Below are 21,461 nucleotides of genomic sequence, written 5' to 3'. Positions count from 1 at the left end.
GTGAAACCAGCATGAGACTAGAATCGGGCCCTTAGCGTTCACACTCATGCCAGCCCTCTGTTGAGTCCACTCTGTGGGGTCCTGCGAATGGCACAGTGCCAGCCTGCTGGGCCAGGGCGGCAGCTTCCAGCTCTCGCCTGCTGCCCCGGATCCACTGCCTTGTGTTGCTTTTAGCCAGGCCCTTGGTGTTTATTGGAGGGGGTTTGGGGTGGCTGGTTGGTATTTATAGGGCTGGAGAAAGAAGAGCCTGTTCTCTCCCCTGCAGTGGGCTGTGCCCAACAAAACCACATCTGGGCAAGGCAGGGCTGTGGCAGGGCTCGCCCTCTGTCATTACAGCAGCTCTTTGAAACACGAAGCCCGCAGCTGATTGGATCCCACACACATCTGCAGATATGAGGGACCCGGCTGGCGCAGCCACCACCACAGCACGGACTCGCTAGCTGCCTGCCCGTCCCGCCCTGCATCCCGGGGGCCCTGGCTCCGAGTGCAGGGGAAGCACGTTTACTGGGAGAAGTGAGACGCGGGGAGTTTGTGATCTCCCTGAGCACGGAGGGACGGGACCCCGGTGCAGGGAATCCCCCGACCCGACTAGGCGCACAAGGGGTGAGAACTGGGAACTGGCTAGGAACGATCCCTCGCCAGCGAGACCCAGGAAGCTGTTGCAAGATCCCAGCAGGCAAAGGTGTGAGGGGAGCGGGGGCCCTGCGATCTGACGGGTGCTGCTCACTGGGTTATTCTGTTTTAGGAGGATTGAGTCGATTGATCCAACCCCACCCCCTGGGAGATCTCGTTCCTCTTTGGGGCCATGTAAGTGGTGTCTACACTGCAAAGGGGGGTGAGTGTACCTCTAGCTAGCACAGGTAACAATAGCAGAGTAGAACTGGTGACAAGGGCTTCAGCGCAGGCAGGCAGCCCATGGGTTCTGTGGCTGGCTTGTACTGGGGCCACTAGCCCGCGCTGCCATCTTTGTGCTCCTATTGTTACCCATGCTGGCTAGTTCCGGGGTGTTCCTACCTGCAGGGCAATCCCCCCTTCTCTTGCAGCGTAGTGGGATCCCAAATCCACCCGCTGGCTTTCTGCCCGGGCACGTGGACAGTCCCCACTCCGGCCTTGCCCCTTCCTTTCCTTGACGCAGGGAGGCTCGGCAGCGACCCCCCCACCGGGCTGCTGCTCTTCGGGGTGCTCTGGGGCTTCGGCCCAAGCTGTGCCCCAGAGCTGGGGGCCCAGGATTCCTGCCCCTGCAGCGGGTGGCGCTGAGCAGGGGCGGCCTGGCTTTGTGCGTCTCTGGCTGGGAGGGTTTGTTGCGTAGGGCGTCTCTCTCACCCTGCACACACACGCCCCTTCCCCCCCCCCCCATGTCATTTCTCACACTCTTGCCCACCCCTTCTCTTCCAGGCACACAGGGAGGGGTCGGGGCCCTTCCAAAGCGGGCAGCATGGCGGACTCGGACGACCCCCCCCGGCTCCACGTCGGAGAGGCCGGCGAGGCCCAAGGCGAAGAGGGCTCCCCTCAGAACGACGCTTTCCCCCTCTCGTCTCTGGCCAACCTGTTTGAGAACGAGGATGGCCCCTGCCCCGCTGAGGCGGCCCGGCTCCCCCCCGGCTCAGGGGACAGCAAGCAGCAAAACCTGCGTATGAAATTCCATGGGGCCTTCAAAAAGGGCGTGCCCAACCCCAAGGACCTGCTGGAGTCCACCATCTACGAGTCCTCTGTCGTCCCAGGGCCCAAGAAAGCCCCCATGGACTCGCTTTTCGATTACGGCACATACCGCCAGCACCCCAACGAGAACAAGCGCCGGCGCAAGAGGATAGGGGAGTGAGTATGGCACCCCCGTCCCCTATGGGCAGCATGTCTGCTTACGCTGCCGCCTCTCCATGCCAAGGGCTCTGCGGGGCATCCAGCCACGAGATGCCAGCCAGGGTCAGGGTAGAGCTGGCTGGGAAAAGGAGGGAAGGAGGGCGGAATTGTGAATTGCTGTTTTAATTCCAAATGGTTTTACCTGCTCTAGAGGTGGCTGGAAAAAGGGGGCATTTTCTGAGCAAATTTTATCCAAAATGTTCCCATTTATTTTTCAAATTTCGGAATTTCCAAATGCAACACTTACTCAAAGTTTTGAAAAATATCAGCCGGCTCTAGCTTGGGGCATTTGCCTTTCCCAGCCTCACAACCCAGCGTCTCTCCAGAAAACGTCGCAGAGTTTGTGAGCCTTTTTGCCCCTGATGTTTCGTTGCTGTTCAAGAAGTGCTGGAGAGATCTTTGTGCTCCTGTTTCTATTATTTTCGGTGCTCAGGGGCCCTACCGAGCCACATTTCTTTTATTTTAATGCTACTTTTTAAAAAAATCCACATTTTTAGAGCAAATATTTGGAACCGTTTGCTGTGGATTTGAACCTTCTTTGAGATGTTTGCAGTGAAAACTCTTTATCTGAGCTGCTAGGACTGCAGGAAGCAAACGCACTAAGAGGGAGGGACATGGAGAGGCAGGATGGGGTCGCTACCTTTGATGCCACAGTCCCAGCGCTCAGCAAGGGCATTTCGGCCAACCTGGTCATTTCTCACAGGTGTCAGCTAGTAACAGTAATGAGTATGTCTAGCACCGGGCAGCTGCATGTTGTAGCAGGCTCTGCAGCGCTTGTGTTGAATGTGCCCACTTAACACCACCTGCTTGTGTCTGATTGAACGTTTTCCATGGTCACTTACAAACTGGGGTTACAGGGATCCCAGCTTCCTAAAGGCGCCTTGCTGGGAGCTGGACAATAGCCAGGCCCCTGCGACCTGGCCCCGAGCAAACCTCTGCCAGCCGAGGGCAATGCAGGCGGGGCAGGCCGCAGAGCAAAGGGGCTGCCCAGGGGCAGAAGATAGCAATGAGCTGTGCAGACCGCCCAGGAGGTGGTAAGGCTGTTGGAGCAGGACTGGGAAACTCCAGAAGCCCAAGGGACGATCAGAGCCAGGGGGATTTCCCCTCCCCTGTGTCCCAAGCAGGAGGAGTAGCTGGGATGCCCTTGGGTGCCCATCAGTGCACTGCCTCTACCAGCCTGCGGTAGCTGCTGAGACACATGAAGCGTTCCCTCCCTAGCTGGGCAATGCTCCTGGCGCTCCAGGCTGGTGTTAGGGGCGCTGGACCTGCCTGAGCTGTCCCTGAAGTAAGGATGGGATGAGCCCTGATACTGGGGGGTGGAACCCCAGTGCCGAGACCAAAATGGGCTGGAGCCGCGGTCTGGAACGGACCTCGAACCCCGGCGCAGGCCGGCGGGAGATCACGTTGAGCTTGATCTGGGGGCTGCAAGCGAGCAGCGGGGCGGGGGGCGGAGGTCAGCGGGAGCAGGGAGCAGGGCTGCGTGGAACTGTCCCCCTGAGCGAGCTGCGTTGGAGGGCGGTGCAGACAGCCTGGCCTGGGAGGTACTGGCACTCGCCTGGGCTGCTGGCTGCCAATTCCCCTCTCGCGTGCTCCCCTGAAAGAGGGCTCTGTGCTGGGCCGTCTCACTCCGCCTGGTGCAGCCTGGCTTTCCTCACGGGGAGTGGCAAGCCGGCTCCGGCATGAATGGGCTTTTCAGCAGTGCTGCCCGCCCCCTCCCTGCCAGGCTGGGCCAGGAAATGCTCCCGGGGGACATGGAGGCCCAGCCCGCCCCAGAACAGGCAGCAGGGCACAATGCACCGGTCTGTCCTGGAGAAACTCCCCACGCTGTGGGGCTGGCCAAGCCCTGGGCTGGAGAGACTCCGGCTCCGCTCCCCGGGGTCGTTCAGACAGCATGACAGCCTGCTGGGGTCCTGCACTCCACTGTGCTTCCCGGGGCGATGGCCACCCAGGAGACCTCAGGTGCTGAGGACTGACAGGGACCCAGGACTCTTAGTGCAATGGGGCTGGGGGGCAGGACCCAGGGTTCTGGTCCCCGCTCTGGGAGGCAGTGTCCCCCCATGCTCAAGCTGTCTGTCAGAATCCCTTCCTTCTGTCTTCTCCACTGCACCCTTCTGTGGCCTGGGGCCAAACCCACACCTCTGGGTCTCACTGTCCCCACATGGTCTGTAGCAAGGGGATGACAACACTCCCCCCGCAGATCCTAGGGTGAAAGGGGCTAGGAGTTGGGGGGCATTGCCCAGGCCAGAGAACAAGGGAAGCAGGGAAGCGGGGGAGGGGAGGGCGGGGATCAGAGGGGAAGAGACGCTCCCAGCTGGTTTAGCAGGCACTGGCTGGAGAGCTGTCATTGTGCATGGTGCTGTATGGCGCACAGAGGCAGATGCCGCTCTTCCAGATGCTGAGAACAAATTGCCTCCCGCTTGTCTCCCCCGCCCTGGTTCCTGTATATGTGTCGGGTGGGGGGGGATCCCAGACCGTCCGTAGCAGCCAAGGTCCCGAGCCCCACAGCAGCCACATGTGCGCGGAGAAGCGTTTGGAGCTGTTGCTCTAGGATAGGGGTGTGCGTCTGGATGACCCCGTGACACAGTCACCTGCCTTAGATGGTGCTGGAGGTCTCCCCCCTCCCCCACCTGCCTGAATCACTTCCATTCCCAAGGGCTGGGGGGCCGCGGCAGAGACCAGCGCTCGGAGGGGAGTGTGCGTTCATGTCGCCCCCACGGGCACGGTGTGGCACCACGCCACTGAGCCGGGGACAAGCCCCCGGCCTGTATTGACTGTCCCCCTCCCCCCCCGGGTATAACTGCCCCCCACCTGCACTGCAGGGACATTAGCTACAACTGAAATCGGACCGGCAGGTCTGAAGGCCCCATCCTGCCCCCCAGAGCGTGGCCTCTGACTTCCATGGGGGCAGGACCAAAAGCTTGTGGACGTTCTCCGGTCGGATCGGGCCTGAGTGGGGTCTGTGGACGAAGTCTAGCTGCCACTCCCCCGCTGTCCCCTGAAGATGGTCTGAGCTTTGCAACCTGGGTGCTGGGCCAGGACTCATCCCCAGAGCTTGGAGCAGCCTTGCAGGGAAGGACACTTCCCCGCGTTCCTGTGGGAAGCTCTTTGGGGCTGGGAGCGGGGGGGCGGATTTGTTTGTAAAGCACCACGCCAAGGTTTTCATTGATAGCAACAATCTGGTGATCTCCCTGCTAGGAGGTTCTCCTGGCGTTTAGCCACACTTTCCCTTCCCACATATCCCCCCGTCACTCTTCTTTCTGGCCCCTTATGCCACCCGAATGGTTCCTCCCCAATAGCTGGGTTGTTTGCTTGTAACCTACCAGGAAGTGCAAGCAACTGCTGCTCCGGTTTCTGAGGCTAGAACCCAGCCAGGCCGGGGCCGGGGCCCGGGTGAAGTTAGCTGTTTGGCTGGGTTCTTGTTCCGGCAGCACTGCCTGGGCCGATCCAGCCCTGCGGACCCCCCGGGGTGGGCAAGCTCATTGCATTGCACAGAGGTCCTGGGTCGCTCCTCGCCGGGCGAGGTAGAAATTCCTTTAATGACGCCTTGTTCTGTAAGTGGCTGATTCGAGGGAGAAGGCCTTGTTCCGGCTAGGCCTGGGGCTTAGCTGAAACCGGTTTGTGTAGATGTAATTAGCGGAGACAACAGAGGTGCCCAAACCAGCCAGGCTTGCGTCCACAGGACTGGCCTGAGGGCCCATATCCTCTGGAGAGTGGCGTTTAGCCATCCCCAGCCTTCAGCAAGGGAGTTGGCCCACGTCACCCCCACCCCGTCTCTGAGCCTGTTTATCCCTTTGCGAAATGATGCTCGCCTGTCTCCCGGGCTAAAGTCATTAAGGTTTGCAAAGCCCCTGGGGCGGAAGGCACTCGGAAGAGGCCACATGTTCCTGCAAGCTCACTGTGCTGGGGCAGGTCTGCATCCCGAGGCCCATTGGTGCTGGTCCTAGTGTAACCAGAGGAGGGCGCTGCAGTCTTATTACACTTTCTAGCTCTGGGACAGGACCTAGTCCATCACCCCGCCCCTCTCTGGCCATCAGCCTGCTGCCACTGTAGCTCTCACTGGCCCTGGAACCGAGCCCTGGTCTCCTGCGTGGCCACACGGAGCACTAACCACCTGGCTACGGGGCTGCCTTCCCAGCGTGAGGTGTGAATTCTCCCCCCGGGACTGTGTCTCGCTGGTGCCCTCTGGGGTTGGGGGCAGCAGGCTGCTGTGACAGCTGCATTGCTAAACCCGTTTGGCTGCAGCCTCTAAGCGGGAGTGGGTTCAGGTAGCGTTCAGGGTCGCATTCACATAGTCCTTGTTTGCCAGGGGATTTCAAATAGCAACAGGGTGGGTGAGGAGCTATCTTGCATTGGACCAACAAGCTCTCCTCCCCAGGGGTTGGATCCAATACAAGGTATCACCTCGCCCACCCGGTCTCTCTAATCTCCTGGGGCCGGCACGGCTACTACTGCACTGCCTGCCTGGGATTTCGGTGTGCGCGGCCAGCTAGAGTTACGTCTTCCTTCGCCGACACGATCCCTTTATTTGCAGACCCCTCTCGGGGCTGGGATTCTTGGGCAGCTCCTGGAATGAAGGGGAGGATTTGGGATTTGCTGACAGCAGCAGCGTGGAGCTGGACAGGGGCTGCGTGTATAGTTGTGTCTTGGGAGATAATTGCATGCACCAGCGCCCAGGCTCGCTCTTTGGATCCTCTGTGATGCAAAGTCCTTGCCAAGCAGCTGTCAGCTGGCCTCTCTCAGGGCACGCAGGGTCCCCTGAGGGGCAAGTGGCCTCCAAAGCAGGGAGACATTCGGAAATTCAAGTGCTGATGGCCCTGGGCCCTGTGAAGTGAGGGGCAGGCCTGCAGAGCCAGGCATGAGGGCAGGGTTGAGCCCATCCGTGGCGGTAGCTGTACCAGACCTGTTTTGGTGCTGCTGTCAGGTTCTGGAAAGCTTAAGCTTTAATTTAACTTCATATTTTAAAAGTAAATGTCTAGCCTCATTTCTAATGTGCCCTGGCACAGCGCTGCCTGTCCGAAACAGAAGCAACCCCCAGGAGAGGTGGGAATCCGCCCTTACCTCTCCATGGGCTGTGTTCATTCTGAAGCCTAATGACACCAGCTGACATGTCAGCATCGTTAACTATTGCACTGCTGTTCAGTTTAATAGAAACATCCAGCTATGCCGGAATCAGTGGTGTAATGCGGAGAGCGTGAGTTATGTTCCCTAGTGTGAATGCAGATGGGTTTCCTTCCACAGGAAATGAAACACTTCACACAGGCGACCAAGTATTACTGCCTGCATTTTACAGATGGGGAAACTGAGGCACAGAGCAGGGAAGCACCTTGTCCAAGAGAGTCAGTGGTGGAGTTCAGTCCCCCTGTCTTGACTCCCAGTCCAGTATCCTGTCCACTGAGTCACACTGCCTCTTGTGCACCTGGGTAACTGCAATGCTGTGGGGCAGAGGAGAAGTCAAGGGCCAGGAGGCCAGATGCCCCACCCAGGCACCTGGAGCAGGCTGTAGTAAAGGAAGTGTCAGTGGCCGTGTCTGGCTCATGCACTGGCTCCTGGCCCTGTAGGCGTCAGGCCGGCGCTGGTGGCAGGAGGAGCTGCGCGCTCTGAGAGCCTGTTTGTAGAACCGGTGCCCCTTTTCCAGGAAGCAGACCCACAGCCCAAAGGCCCCGGCCCCCAACCCGCCTCCAGTCCTCAAGGTGTTTAACCGGCCCATCCTCTTCGACATCGTGTCCCGGGGTTCAACCGCCGGCCTGGACGGGCTCCTCCCCTTCCTGCTGACCCACAAGAAGCGCCTGACCGATGAGGAGTTTCGAGGTGAGCTGCGAAACGGGCAGCGTCAGCACGGCCTGGCTCTGGGGCTTCCTGCCGGGGCAGGGGAGCCGAACATACCAGCTCAGGACAGGGGAGAAGAGGGGAAGCCAGTGGCTGGGCTGCACAGGCCCTGTGCCCTTGCTGCAGAGTCTAGGGACACAGCAGAGTCCGTTGGGCTGGGCGCTTCATGTGCAGTCAGCATGGCGGAGCGGGTAGTGACGGTGAATTGGGCTTGCACCTTCAATTGTGCGTACGTAGCTTGGCTGAGCCTGGCTGTGCAGCCACTGCCCGTGCCCGTGTGAGTGCATCGGGGCTGGTGGGTTCCCCTGAAGATCCGGCTGCCCTTGTGGGGAACTAGCCTCTCTTCCAGCCAAGCAGGTTTGAGGCCCCCATGTGACAAGAAACGCTTCTGAATGCAGGTGTTCCTGGGCCATGCACACCTGGGGGCTTGTGTCTGGGACAGCAGCGGGTGAAGGTGGAACCCCTGGAGGTGGGCATGTGCCCGCTCTGAGCTTCAGGCTGTTCCCGCCTGCCCCGCTCCCTCTCTTACAGCCCCTCCACTCCCCTGCAGAGCCCTCCACGGGGAAGACCTGCCTGCCCAAAGCGCTGCTGAATCTGAGCGGGGGCAAAAACGACACCATCCCCCTGCTGCTGGCCCTCGCGGAGCAGACGGGCAACATGCGGGAGTTCATCAACTCGCCCTTCCGAGACGTCTACTACCGAGGTGGGGGCTGAGCCGTGACCTGGGGCGGGGGTGGGATTCCAGGCCATGGCCAGCGCTGGGCGGGCTGCTGGGAGCTGAGCCGCGGCCGGGGCAGAGCCGCGTTCACCCCCCCCCCCCCCCCGCCTGCCCTCCCTGCGGTGCGTCGGGAGCGTGACGCCGGCTCGGCCGGGGCGTGGAGGTTTGGGGCTGGGCGCTCAGGGCACTGACGGGCCTGCGTGTGGTTCCAGGCCAGACGGCGTTGCACATCGCCATTGAGCGTCGCTGCAAGCACTACGTGGAGCTGCTGGTGGAGAAGGGGGCGGACGTGCACGCCCAGGCACGCGGCCGCTTCTTCCAGCCCAAGGACGAGGGCGGGTACTTCTACTTCGGTGAGTGGGGAGCGCTGTCTGGCCCTGTGCACGGGTAAGGCCACATCCTCAGGTGGCGGTGGGCCCCAGCTGGAAGAGCGGGTGGAGAAGCCACCTCCAGTGAGGGGGACGCCCCGATGGGGGGCTTGGTAATGAGCCAGACCTGCCCGCCCCTCGGCCCAGCTCCCGGGTGTGGTCCAGCCTGCTCTTAAAAATCCCCAATGATGGAGATTCCACCACCTCCCTAGGCAATCCCATCACACACTCACGCTCCTGGTTACTCCACCACTGCTCAGGCCTATACCTCTGCTCGCCCCACCGGCTGTTCGCTCACTGCCTGGGGGAGCAGAGCGGCTGCCTCTCCTCAGGCCTCTGGCCTGGCTCCCCGTAGCTGGCTGCCCGGCGCCCAGAGCCCGGTTCTGAGAGTGGCGGGGCCGAGAAAGGCTGACGTCCGTCGCGCTCTCTCCCCTGCCAGGCGAGCTGCCCCTCTCCCTTGCCGCCTGCACCAACCAGCCGCACATCGTCAACTACCTCACGGAGAACGCGCACAAGCAGGCAGACCTGCGGCGCCAGGACTCGCGGGGCAACACGGTGCTGCACGCCCTGGTGGCCATCGCCGACAACACCCGGGAGAACACCAAGTTCGTCACCAAGATGTACGACCTGCTGCTGATCAAGTGCGCCAAGCTCTTCCCCGACAACAACCTGGAGGCCCTGCTCAACAACGACGGCCTCTCGCCCCTCATGATGGCGGCCAAGATCGGCAAGATCGGGGTAAGGGCCTGCCGTCCCGTCCCCCTCCAGCTGCTGCTGCAGGGAAAGGGCAAAACCAGCTCCGCCAGCCCCTGGGCGAGAGCCCCTCTTCCCCCACTGCCCCTGCAGCTCCCCCCCCCAGAAGGGCAGGAGATGCTGATTAGCGTCCGGCTCCTGGGCAGGGCTCCTTTCTGGAGTGACGGGGCAGTCTCTGTACTGGGGGGCAGCCTGTGTACACGAGTTCAGCTCAGCGAGTGTCTCCTGGTGCACCGATAACGACCCAGAACATCAGTCGGGCGCTGGGAGGCAGGGACTGACCCCGAGTCCCTGTTGGTCCAGCATACGAGAGAGAAAAGGTGGGTGAGGTAATATCTTTTATTTGACCAGCTTCTGCTGGTGAGAGAGACAAGCTTTCGAGCCACTCTGAGCTCTTCTTCAGGGCTGGGTGAGGGACCCAGAGGGTCCCAGCTAAATACAGGGTGGGACAGATTGTTACGCACAAGGGGTTAACGCATGTTGCAAGAAACCACTTAAAATGAGGCAGGTTTCCTTTGAGGAGGAGGGCTGGTCGGGCAGCTCTGGAGTGACCTTTGCCCCAGGTGCTGTGGGGTTTTGGTCTGTTAGCATTGTTCTGCGGGAGTTCATGTGAGCGCGCAGAGATGGTCTGGTTTCACCCGCCTGGTTGTTGGGGTGCTTGATGAGACACCACATGCTGGGATAGGCCCGGGCAGGACCCCTGGGTGCTCGCTCACCCACCCACCCACAGCAGGGGCTGGTTCCCCTGATCGCCCCAGGGTGCGCTGCTCTGGGGAGTGACTTTGGGCCTGGCTGGTTTGTGATTTAGTGACTGCCTCCCCCTAGCGGCTGGTCGCAGTTCTCCAGCGGGTTTGTGTGTTTAAGAAGCTGCACTGGAACCTTACAAGACAAACGGCTCTGTGGCGAAGGGGTCCCTGATCTTGGGCATAAGGGTAGCAGCCCATTAACAGGCTCGGTTAATGAATCATAGAATATCAGGGCTGGAAGGGACCTCAGGAGATCATCTAGTCAACCCCCTGCTCAAAGCAGGACCAATCCCCAATTTTTACCCCAGTTCCCTAAATGGCCCCCTCAAAGATTGAGCTCACAACCCTGGGTTTAGCAAGCCAATGCTGAAACCACTGAGCGATCCACCCCCCCCCCAGGTGTCTCGACTGCGCCACTTCCCTTCTCTTCTACCTTGTCCCCCCCCCCCCCCGCACTATGCAGCTGGGACCGCGCCGCAGTGCCACGTGGCGGGGTGCATGTGTGAGTCTCCAGTTAAAGACACGGGGATTGTGAAAGAACAGGCGCTGTATGATGTTACTCCTCTGGAAACAGAGTGGTACAGCCGTGCTGGTCACTGCTGCGCCTTTCCACCCAGGGAACAGGGTTCGTGGGGTCCCCAGCACCTGCCCCAGCACCCCCTCCTGGCCACTCTGCGGCAGCATCGTAGGGGTCCCAGCCCATCATGGTCAGGCAGAAAAGTTACCCCAGGGCCTTGAGGAAATGAGGTGCTATCCGGGCTGGTAAAACAGGTGTGGGGTGGAGAGGAAGCAGGGGAAGAGTGTCCATCACACAGTAATTGCTATGGGAATATTAAAGCCAAATCTTTCCATGCTGGCCCCTGATTCTGGCCGGCTGCCGCAGTTATCGGTGCTCAGCGTGGGACACTCTGGGCCGGCGTGACAGACAGTCAGAGGCTCGGCCCCTCTGAAAACCTGGGCCAAAGTTGGGTGCCCAGAATCAGCAGCCACTGCCGAAAATATTGGCTTGGACACTTAGAGCAAGTGGAACCCCCTGAACCCGGCTGCTCAGGGCTGCAGGGAGAGTGGGGGGTTCTGAGCAGAGAGCGGGGGGCTCTGAGCAGTGTGTCCCGGTGCCCGGCTGCTCAGGGCTGCAGGGAGAGTGGGGGGTTCTGAGCAGAGAGCGGGGGGTTCTAAGCAGAGAGCGGGGGGCTCTGAGCAGTGTGTCCCGGTGCCCGGCTGCTCAGGGCTGCAGGGAGAGTGGGGGGTTCTGAGCAGAGAGCGGGGGGCTCTGAGCAGTGTGTCCCAGTGCCCGGCTGCTCAGGGCTGCAGGGAGAGCGGGGGGCTCTGAGCAGCGTCACTTTCTATACACATCGTGCTGTGGGTGACCATCCCCCCCATTCCCCAGATGTTCCAGCACATCATCCGCAGGGAGATCACGGATGAGGACGCCCGTCACCTCTCCCGGAAGTTCAAGGACTGGGCTTATGGGCCCGTCTACTCCTCGCTGTACGATCTCTCCTCACTGGACACCTGTGGGGAGGAGGTGTCTGTCCTGGAGATCCTAGTGTACAACAGTAAGATTGAGGTGAGCGCTGAGGTGGTACCAGAGAGGCAGGCAGCAAATGGTGGGCACGCAGCCTGATGTGGGCCTGGGCTGCCGAGCGAGGGCCCATAGGCATGGCAGGCCCCTTGCAGGACCCAGCCCCCAGTGCCTCGGCCATTGTGAAGATTTCGGGAGGATGCATCCTGGCTCATGCACAGACACGACTCCAGGCCAGGCACAGTCAGCGCCACCCATCTCCATCCCCCCGGCCAAGGGCACGGCCAGCACTGCCCCTTCTCCATCCTCCCCCGGCCGCGGGCACGGCCAGCGCCGCCCCATCTCCCTCCCCCGGCTGCGGGCACGGCCAGCGCTGCCCCATCTCCATCCCTCCAGCCAAGGGCATGGCCAGTGCCGCCCCATCTCCATCACCCACTGGCCGCGGGCACGGCCAGCGCCGCCCGGTCTCCATCACCCAGCCGCGGGCACGGCCAGCGCCACCCCGTCTCCATCCCTCAGCCACGGGCACGGCCAGCGCTGCCCCGTCTCCATCCACCAGCCGCGGGCATGGCCAGCGCCGCCCCGTCTCCATCCCCCCGGCCGCCCCGTCTGCTCAGGTGTGCGTGTGGCCTGCGTAGCCCCGCCCCCCGCCCTGAGCTCACAGCCAGCGTGCCGGGTTGTTGCAGAACCGCCACGAGATGCTCGCCGTGGAGCCCATCAACGAGCTGCTGCGCGACAAGTGGCGGAAGTTCGGGGCCGTCTCCTTCTACATCAGCGTGATCTCCTACCTCAGCGCCATGGTCGTCTTCACCCTCATCGCCTACTACCGCCCCATGGAGGGCACGGTGAGGCTCACGCCGCCCGGCCCGGCGGGTCCCTGGGGCTTGGGGCAGCTGCTGTGGATCTGTGCAGGAACAGCGGGTTCCCGTTGTCAGGCTGTACACAGAGCTGAGCTTTCCGGGCAGTCCCTAGCGGTTCCCCCAGAGCCCAGCCCGTTTAACCCCCGGGGGGTCTCCCTGCCCCATGGGAGCTACAGCCCACACCAGGGCCCCGGCAGGCCGGGCCAGGAGTCCAGGGAGACAGGCCCGGATCCCACCTCTGGCTGGGATCCCTGCCTCTAGCAATGGCCAGTGCCTGACCCCCTACAGGAAGGTGAGCTCGTCTGGGTGCCCCCGCCGGGTGTGTCCTGGGCAGCGTCTGGCTCCCGGCGCCTGGGAGAGGGGAGGGCTCTCGTTTCTGCCCGGGGCAGGCTGGCCATGGTGCTGGGGCGGGGGGGAGGGAGCATGGCTCTGTAGGAGGCCATAGTGCTGGGATTTCGAGGTAACGTTCTCATCACCGTATCCCTGCTCTGCAGCCGCCGTATCCCTACACAACGACCATCGACTACCTGCGCCTGGCCGGGGAGATCATAACCCTCTTCACCGGAGTCTTGTTCTTTTTCACCAATGTAAGTGGAAACCATTCACCCCCTTGCACAAGTGCCCCCTCTGTCTCGCACGAGAGCCTCCATGCCCCTCTACCCTCACACGAGTGCCTCTGTGTCCCTCGCACGAGTGCCCCCATCCCCTCGGCCCTCACACGAGTGTGTCCTGACCTCACACAAGTATCCCCTGTCCTGCCACTCTGCACTTGCACAGGTGTCTTGTGTCACACACACGCAAGGGGTAGGGCCCAACTCTGAGACCCACAAACCCCGCAACACACGCGTCCCCTGAGAACAGAACACACCGGGCTGCCTGGCCCCGGGAGAGCTCAGTGGCACCCACACCCTTCCCAGGAATCTCTGAGCTGTTCTGCACTGCGCTTGGCAATTGCCCCTTGGGCTGCAGCCCTCAGACTGCTCCTGCCAATCTCCCCAGAGCTTCCCCGAGGTCACGGGTTGGGGCAAGGCAGGGGCAGAGTGGGGCGGGGTGGGCCATGGGGCTGGGAGCTCTGATTCAGGGTATTTAACACACCCAAAAAAGTCCTCTGTTTCGCTGCAGGGTGCTGGCACCCTGAGGGCCCGCTCCCAACGGGTGTAAACCGGCTGCGCTCCATGGAAGCCGGTGGTGCTACGCTATGGGGCCACACCCACTCGCACGAGCAGGGGAGGTGGCCCCTTCCTGCTGGCTGTCTCTTTTCTGAGTCTCTTGTGGTGCCGGTCCTGGTCCCCGCCCCCGTGGGTCTGGCTTCCCTGCACAGCAGGGGAAGGGTTAAATGCAGAACGAGACGGCTTTGCATTTACAAATTTCGGATAAAACCTCGCGCTGCCCCCATTCCTGCGGGGCCGGGTGGGGTTGGAGCCTCTTAGCGCTGAGCCTGCTGGGCGGCTCCCTTCAACTCCCCTCCTCTGGGTGGAGCAGGACCAGTCCTGCCTCCACCCCAGCAAGGACCCTGCGGGGATGCCAGCTCCTCTTGGGATGCCCACCCCAGCCGGTCCCACCCTCTGCCTCCATGGATCCGTCCGCGCCCCCAGGGTCCTGCACTGGGCTCCCCTCCCCGAGCCCACCAGACTCCGGCTCCACCTTCTTGTCTTTCTTCCCCAGCTAAAGGATCTGTTTATGAAGAAATGTCCAGGGGTGAATTCGTTCTTTATAGACGGCTCCTTCCAGCTGCTCTAGTAAGTCGCGATGCCCTTTGCCCCTGGTGCACCCCACCCATCGCCCATGCAATGTCATCTGACCCCCAGCCCTGGAGATGCATTTGGAAGGGAAGGGGCGGTTGCAGGTGCCCGGTGTGCTGGGATCAGCCGTATTGTCTCGGGGAGATGTCAGCCCAGCCTGGCGCTGATGGAGTCTTCTTTGGAGTGGACAAAAGCGCAGAGGCCTCCCGGCACGCCGTCTCTGGCGCTCTCGCCGGGGAGCCCAATAGACACCTTGGGAGAGGAGACAGGTGTGCGAAGAAATGCAGACAAGATCTCCTCCCCCGGCTGCAGAATTCTCTCCAGCTTTGCTGTGTCTGCCCCCTGCTAGGGGCTGGCTCAGCAGCCCGACATCCCTGCACCTGCAGGTTCACGTCCCAGCAGGGATCTCATCCTCCTGATGGAAATCAGCGGCCTGCCCTGCCTGGTGCTCTGGGTGGGTTTCTCAGATGGGAACTGTTGCCTATGGCAACTGAAGCTGCCAGGGCACTGCATAGGGGGTGGTGGGCTTGCTCCGGATCCCCACACAAACACTGCTCTGCCTCCTGCTGTGCTCCGCCAGCCCCGAGTTGGCTGCCTGGGGGGCCCGCCTAAGGCACTTTGGAAGTTGCTACAGAGACGGTAGCCAGTCCCATTGCTCGTACGGTGCCCTGGGGCAGGACTGGCAGAGTTCAGGAGCTCGACCCCCCCTGGGCTGGTTCATTCCAGGGGGATGTTTTGATTTTGCCTTTGAATCCTCCTGCTCTTCCTCAGCTTCATCTACTCGGTGCTGGTGATCATCACGGCAGCGCTGTACCTGGCGGGGATCGAAGCGTACCTGGCTGTCATGGTCTTTGCCCTGGTCCTGGGCTGGATGAACGCACTTTACTTCACCAGAGGCCTGAAGCTTACAGGGACCTACAGCATCATGATTCAGAAGGTCAGGCAGGGAGCAGGCGGTGTGTGTGTGTGTGTGTGTGTGTGTGTGTGTGTGTGTGTGTGTGTGTGTGTGTGTGTGTGTGTGTGTGTGTGTCACTCACTCACTCACTCTGGGCACTCTGGGCACTCTGGGGCTGTCTCTCACTATGCGTCTGTGCAGCCCCCAGCACAGTGGTATCATAATGCAGCTGATCGTGGTAACAGATGTGCCTGGGGCCAGGGCCAGGGTCTCCCGGTGCTTTTAACCTCTGTCCTGGCCAGATTCCAGCCAATCCCGTTCTTCTCCCTAAACTGCCCCAGCAGTTGCAATTGGATCCCGGAGTCGCCTCCATGGCCTGTCCTGAACTGCTGCTGCAGACAAAGCCTGGTGGAAGGGATGTTAAACCGCAGGCTGCAGGGATTAAGCCAATCTCTAGCTATTAGGGTTTAGGACGAGACCTTCCCGGGGGCAGATTAACCCAATCGACCTATGCAGGGTTCTTAATACCTTCCTCTGAGGCATCTGGTGCCGGCTTGTCTGAGACAGGACGCTCGGTTAGATGGACCTCGGGTCCAATCCAGGCTAGTAATTTCTATGGTCCTGTGGCATCTCTGTGTGCTGTTAAACAGCTGTGTGACAGGGTGCTGGAGCCAGCACTCTGGTCACGTAAACACCCATTAATTCCCCCCAGGGTGGACCTGATGGGGCCTAATTAGTGGATTTGAATGTGCTGGGAGTGGACGAATGAGCGGCTTGGCCCATTAGCACAGGAGGTATAAGAAGGCAGAGGAAGGATGTGCAGGGGAGAGAGGTAGGCTACCAGAACAGATCTCTGGGTAGAGAGAGCTCTTCCCTCTCCTCCGCAGAGAACTGAGGAGAAACTGAAGCTGTAAATGATTGTTGTGTGTGGGCAGGAAGGGGGTGGGAAGAGCAAAGGTAAATGAACTGCCCTGGGGTGTCTCTGAGTCTGTGTAGACAGAGCAGAAGACAGGAGTGGGACATGGCTCTGTCATGGGAGCATAGCCCACCCCAGGGTTGGCTGCATTTCAGTGAGTGGCTGCTGTGTGGCTCTCCAGGGACGTAAGGGGCTGGCTCTGATCCCAGCACAGCTAAGCTCTGCCTCTGGGGTTTTTTCAGATCCTCTTCAAAGACCTTTTCCGGTTCCTCCTGGTCTACGTGCTCTTCATGATCGGCTATGCTTCAGGTACGGCACGTCCGTGGGAGCTGTGGAGGGGATGCTAGCTCGTTGTGGAGTGGGGAAAGTGGCAGGGAGCAGGATGGGCCTTGGCGTGATGCTCAGCCAAGCTGGAGAACCGTGGCCCGAGAAAGGGAAAACACTGCATATTGGCACTGGCCCTTGGCAACCCTTCCAGGCTCTCACGCGGTGGCTGGGTAGACAAAGGGCTGAGTTCTGCCGGGTCAGGGGAGGAATCTCACCAGGGTTTATTGTTCAGATCCCCTGGAACGGGAGCTGTGGGGAATGGCTCGTGTGTCAGCGCAGCGTGGCTCGGGCTGTGGTATAGGTGCTGAGTGCCCGAGCTGGACATTCATTTACCTTCCTTTGCACCCCGGGGCACTAGTGAGGGAGTTACGCAGGGAGGCCAGGGAATGCTGCTCTGACCCTCGGCTTTGGGAGCTTCACTCTTCCATGGGAGATGCGGGGAGCTCTCCAGGCTGGAGTAGGATGAGGGCAGAGCGTGGGGCCCAGGTCCCCACTGCAAGTGCAGGCTCCCGGCAAGGCGGCGCTCGGCTGGCGCTGCGCAGCCTAACGAGTCATCCAGAGAGGTGGTGACACTGACTGGTGCCTTACCTTGACTTGGCCAGTTCTCCCAGCTAAGCCCCTGGCTGAGTTCTCTGGGGATCTCACCCATATCCCTCCCCCCTCTCCCGGGCCCAGCTCTGGTCTCGCTCCTGAACCCCTGTGCCAGTGCCGAGGCCTGCAACAAAGACAAGTCCAACTGCACGGTGCCCGCCTACCCGTCCTGCCGGGACAGCAAGACCTTCAGCAACTTCCTGCTGGATCTCTTCAAGCTGACCATCGGCATGGGCGACCTGGAGATGATCGAGAGCGCCAAGTACCCCGGCGTCTTCGTCATCCTGCTGGTCACCTACATCATCCTCACCTTTGTGCTGCTCCTCAACATGCTGATCGCTCTGATGGGGGAGACGGTGGGGCAGGTCTCCAAGGAGAGCAAGCACATCTGGAAGCTACAGGTAAGGTCTGGCCAGGCCTTGGCTGCCAGGGGCAGACACCCTGTCAGGCTGAATGCAGGGGGCCTGCTGAGGCCATGTTAAGCTGCTCGTAGACTGGCCTCCTCCCCAGAATCCTCCATGCCGACTCCACGCCCTGTCCCAGGAGGCACAGGAGAGAACGGCCGTTTATGGGATGCTCCTAGCGTCTACGGAGCATCTGATGCAGGTGGTGCAGTGGAACCCTGGAGATGGGGAATGGGAGCAGCTGAGGCCTATTGCCCTCCGAGCTGCTGGTGGCCCCCAGGCTGAGATCCATTGCTCTATGCTGCCCAAGCTGGTGATGGTCCATCCGTTAGCATGCATGCCCTGATGAGGACACCGGGTCCGCAGCCCTGGACACCAGGGTGTGTCCGCCCCTTCTCCCAGCAGGCACCTACTGGGATAGCACCGGGGGAAGCTGTGGTGTAGAAAGGGCTCCGGCATTTTTATCGCCACGTTCCCTTCCCCTGCTCAGGGACTGGACATGGAAATGACCTGGCGGGTCCCATCTGGTCCATGACCACCCGCTTGGCCAGAGCAGGAGAGTGGCCTGTTCTCCTGCACTCTAGACTGGGGTGTCTCCCCTGACGGAGCCTCATGGGAAGGGGGGACACTCCTGCCCTCAGATACACATGCACCTTCCATCGGTTGCATCGGGTGTCACCCTCGGATACCTAGGGGCAGGACTGGCCTGTGCCGCTAACCCAGGGAGACGCTGAACGAACTGAGAAGGGGCAGCCCCAGGATGACCCTGGCTGTGGGGAGCTCAGCGTGATTGTCTGAACCCTTTTGGGGCGCTCAGGTGCTCGAGGAAGAGGCGAAACAGGGGTGTGAAGCTCTGGAGCTGAGTGACGCCCGCGTCCCAGGGATCCTCCCTGCAGCACATGGCTGGCCTTAGCCCCAGCAAGATCCCAGCCTGAGGGACATCCGAGGGAGCGTGTGACCCCCAGGGTGGGGTTTCCCACAGTCCTCCCAGGCAGTTTGGTGCCCAGCGCCCATTGGAAGCCAGGGGTCAGATGCCCAGCCCCCCCTTTGGTTCCAGTCTGGCTGACGGGCCTGTGTGCTCCTCCCTGTGCAGTGGGCCACCACCATCCTGGACATTGAGAGGTCCTTCCCGGTGTTCCTGAGGAAAGCTTTCCGCTCGGGGGAGATGGTCACCGTGGGGAAGGGCACCGATGGCACGCCGGACCGGAGATGGTGTTTCAGGTAAGCTTTGGGGGCCAGTGGGGAATCAGGTGGCCAGTAGCTCAGAGGACTACAAGCTCTTTGGGCTAGTGCCTTGCCAAGTGCCTTCGACCTGGGCTCGGACCCAACCCCCTGGGAAGCCCAAGCCCACCCCAGCCTTGGGCCCATCCTGACAACACCCATAAACAAACCGAACCGTGGGGCTAGTTAACCTCCATCCTGAGCCCCCTCCCCAGCATCTCCTCCCTCTCCCCTCCCCTCCTAGCTCCAAACGTGCTGCGAGCTGATGGGCTCCTGCGGCTGCACTGTTAACGAAGGGCGGGTTCATTTGCATAGGAATGAAGGCGTGAGGCCGGCTCAGCACCCAGCGGGGGCCAGCAGTCCGTATTTAAGCAGACAAGTAAATATGAAGGAGGGACTCTCACTCCCAGGTGTGACAGTGTTTCATGGAGTGTCTCCATTGATTCATAATTAGGCCTCGTTAGAGGCTAGTAGTTTGTACTAACCGGGAGCCAGGCAGAGCGGCCTCTGCCCCTCTGTGTGGGGCTGAATCACTTGTTGTCTTTCAATGGCCGATACGCGCGGCCGCGGCGTGGCTGTAAGTATCGGGGCCGTCCCATGACACGGGGTGCCTCTGGAGGAGTGAGTGGGCAGAGCGCGTCCTGGGGGACCTGTAGGGAAGACAAAAGCCCAGGCCCGACTTCTCCAGAGCTCGGGAGCCCGTCTGCCAAAGGGGCAACCTGGCGCCGTTTAACGGGACGGGCGCCCCCAGCCTGTCTCACCCCGACGTGCTGCATGGGAAGGCTCCAGGCCGTGGGGCTTTGGGTGAACCCTGGGGCAGGGGGCCGCATTGGGAAGAACCATGGTGCCAGGCTGGTGCTAAATGAGTTGGGACAGGCCCGTGCCATGGCTGGGGATGCTCATGCAGCCAGCTCGCTGGCATCGGCATGTCACCCGGTGTCCCTGGGCTCTCTCCAGATCACTGGGGAGCAGGGACAGCTGGTGCGAGGGATTCCTGGCTCTAGGTACACCCCAGCCCCCCCCATTGCCAGGCCCCCTTTGCTGGATGTAGGCTGAGCCCTGCCATTTGCTAAAGGGTCTGCCAGTGCATTGGCTGCCCCATCCCTCAGCGGGCTGCTCCCATCCCCGCTGCCTCTCCCACACCAGGTGCCAGCAGCTCCTTGGGGAGGGCGGCTCAGGCCTGGGAGAGGGAAACGCAATGACTGAGTCTCCTGCTGGTCATTGCATGGACCATGCACCTACCCTTGCACAGCCCCACTGTCCAGGGGCACTCACTCTTATCCTGCTGCCCAGATACCGTGGCGATGGGCCCGCGTAAGAGCCTGAATGGGGCAGGACAGAACCCAGAGGGATTCCTGCTGCGGGGGGCGGGGCTGGGCTCCAGGGCCTGTCGCCCCAGCTCCATTCATTGCCATTGCCCCAGGAGTGCCTTCGTTCCCCCACAGGGTCGATGAGGTGAACTGGTCTCACTGGAACCAGAATCTGGGCATCATCAACGAGGATCCAGGCAAGAACGACACCTACCAGTATTACGGGTTCTCCCACACAGTGGGCCGGCTGCGCAGAGGTGAGCGGTGGGATGGGGGACCATGGACCCAAGGCACTGCTCTGGGCTCCGGGGGGAGAAGGGGGGTTGCCCCTTGGTGGTGCCTTTGGGATCTCATGGGCGTTAAGGAGTCCCATGTTCATGTGCCTCCAGCGTAACCTGCTTCGTGCCCTTGGGGGAGCCTCCTTTGGCTGACCTCTAAGCAGGGGGTGTTGGCAAACAGGGATGTTGGGGCAGAGGCCTCCCTGCATCCCAGCAGGCATGAAGGACGCTGGCCGGGCTCAGCAGAGCTGCCCGTGCTTCTGAACCGGGCGTGCAGGTGGGGGGGAGTGCGGAGATCAACGCAGCCAAAGCTGCATCACAGCAGTGAGCGAGGGGGCCGAGGAAGCCGGCGTAGGAGCAGAGGCGGGGGAGAGATGAGGGCTGGACGAGCCCACAGGGGTAAAATCCAGACTGGGGGGTGGAGGGAGTTGGAGTTACCGTGCCAGGGTAACTCCCACTAAATGGCCTCTCCCCGTCCCCGTCCGGCAGATCGCTGGTCGAGTGTGGTGCCCCGGGTGGTGGAGCTGAATAAGAGCTCGCAGCCGGAGGAAGTGGTGGTCCCGCTGGAGAACAGGGGGACGTCCGACATGCACGACTGGAAGCAAGGGCATCCCTCGGGCTGGCGGAAAGAGGACTCCCACATCTAACAGCGGGGTCAGGCACGAAGAGAGAAGCCAACGCTGGCTCTGTCCTCCGCCCGGCCTCTGCTGCCCACCATGCACAGGCCCCAGCGTGGGGCAGCGGGGCTGACGCGCACAACGCAGGCAGGCAGAAACCAACCAGCAATGGAGCTTCTGAAACAGCCTTCCTCCCGCCAGCGGCATGCAGCGCACAGCCGGAGCCCCCCGCTCTTTCCCGGAGCCCTGCGCACGGCCCTTGGGTCTGAAAGGGCTTGTCCAGCAGGGCCCTGGCTGCCTCAGACACCAGCAGCGGTGAAATAATCATTTTGCTGTTGTTATTTCCAAGCGCCGAGCCCCTGGCTCCACACCCCTTGAGCCTGACCGTCATGAAGTGCAGAGCAGGGCTGTAGAGAGAAGAGGGATTTGCAGGGAATGTTCATGAGATGCTCACAGGACAGCATCTGACTCTGCCACCCCCAAGCCCTGCGGTGTGCCCATGCCCTGCTC

General features: G+C 61.4%; 1 protein-coding gene across 1 annotated transcript; it reads left to right on the top strand.

Annotated features, from left to right (window-relative positions):
* Window positions 1–1,435: 1,435 nt before the first annotated feature.
* On the top strand, window positions 1,436–20,981 carry TRPV4 (transient receptor potential cation channel subfamily V member 4). The gene is made up of 15 exons (XM_065418019.1): window positions 1,436–1,815; window positions 7,493–7,665; window positions 8,234–8,386; window positions 8,614–8,754; window positions 9,209–9,507; window positions 11,656–11,835; window positions 12,477–12,635; window positions 13,145–13,237; window positions 14,316–14,389; window positions 15,164–15,329; window positions 16,446–16,512; window positions 17,206–17,522; window positions 18,619–18,746; window positions 20,192–20,313; window positions 20,824–20,981. The coding sequence occupies exons 1-15, from the start codon at window positions 1,436–1,438 to the stop codon at window positions 20,979–20,981; spliced, it is 2,610 nt and encodes an 869-aa protein (XP_065274091.1).
* The last annotated feature ends 480 nt before the right edge of the window (window positions 20,982–21,461 follow it).

The sequence above is a fragment of the Emys orbicularis genome, chromosome 16 (assembly GCF_028017835.1).
Source record: "Emys orbicularis isolate rEmyOrb1 chromosome 16, rEmyOrb1.hap1, whole genome shotgun sequence".
NCBI lineage: Eukaryota > Metazoa > Chordata > Testudines > Emydidae > Emys > Emys orbicularis.
Note: the sequence above shows the minus strand (reverse complement) of the source record. Positions and strands in the feature narration are given on the sequence as shown.

What these genes read in the sequence shown, in the direction of transcription:
- TRPV4 (XM_065418019.1), top strand. Translation starts at nt 1,436, where the DNA reads ATGGCGGACTCGGACGACCCCCCCCGGCTCCACGTCGGAGAGGCCGGC. An exon ending in CGGCGCAAGAGGATAGGGGA is followed by an intron (nt 1,816 to 7,492) that starts GTGAGTATGGCA and finishes CCCCTTTTCCAG; the next exon opens with GAAGCAGACCCACAGCCCAA. An exon ending in ACCGCCCCATGGAGGGCACG is followed by an intron (nt 12,636 to 13,144) that starts GTGAGGCTCACG and finishes CCTGCTCTGCAG; the next exon opens with CCGCCGTATCCCTACACAAC.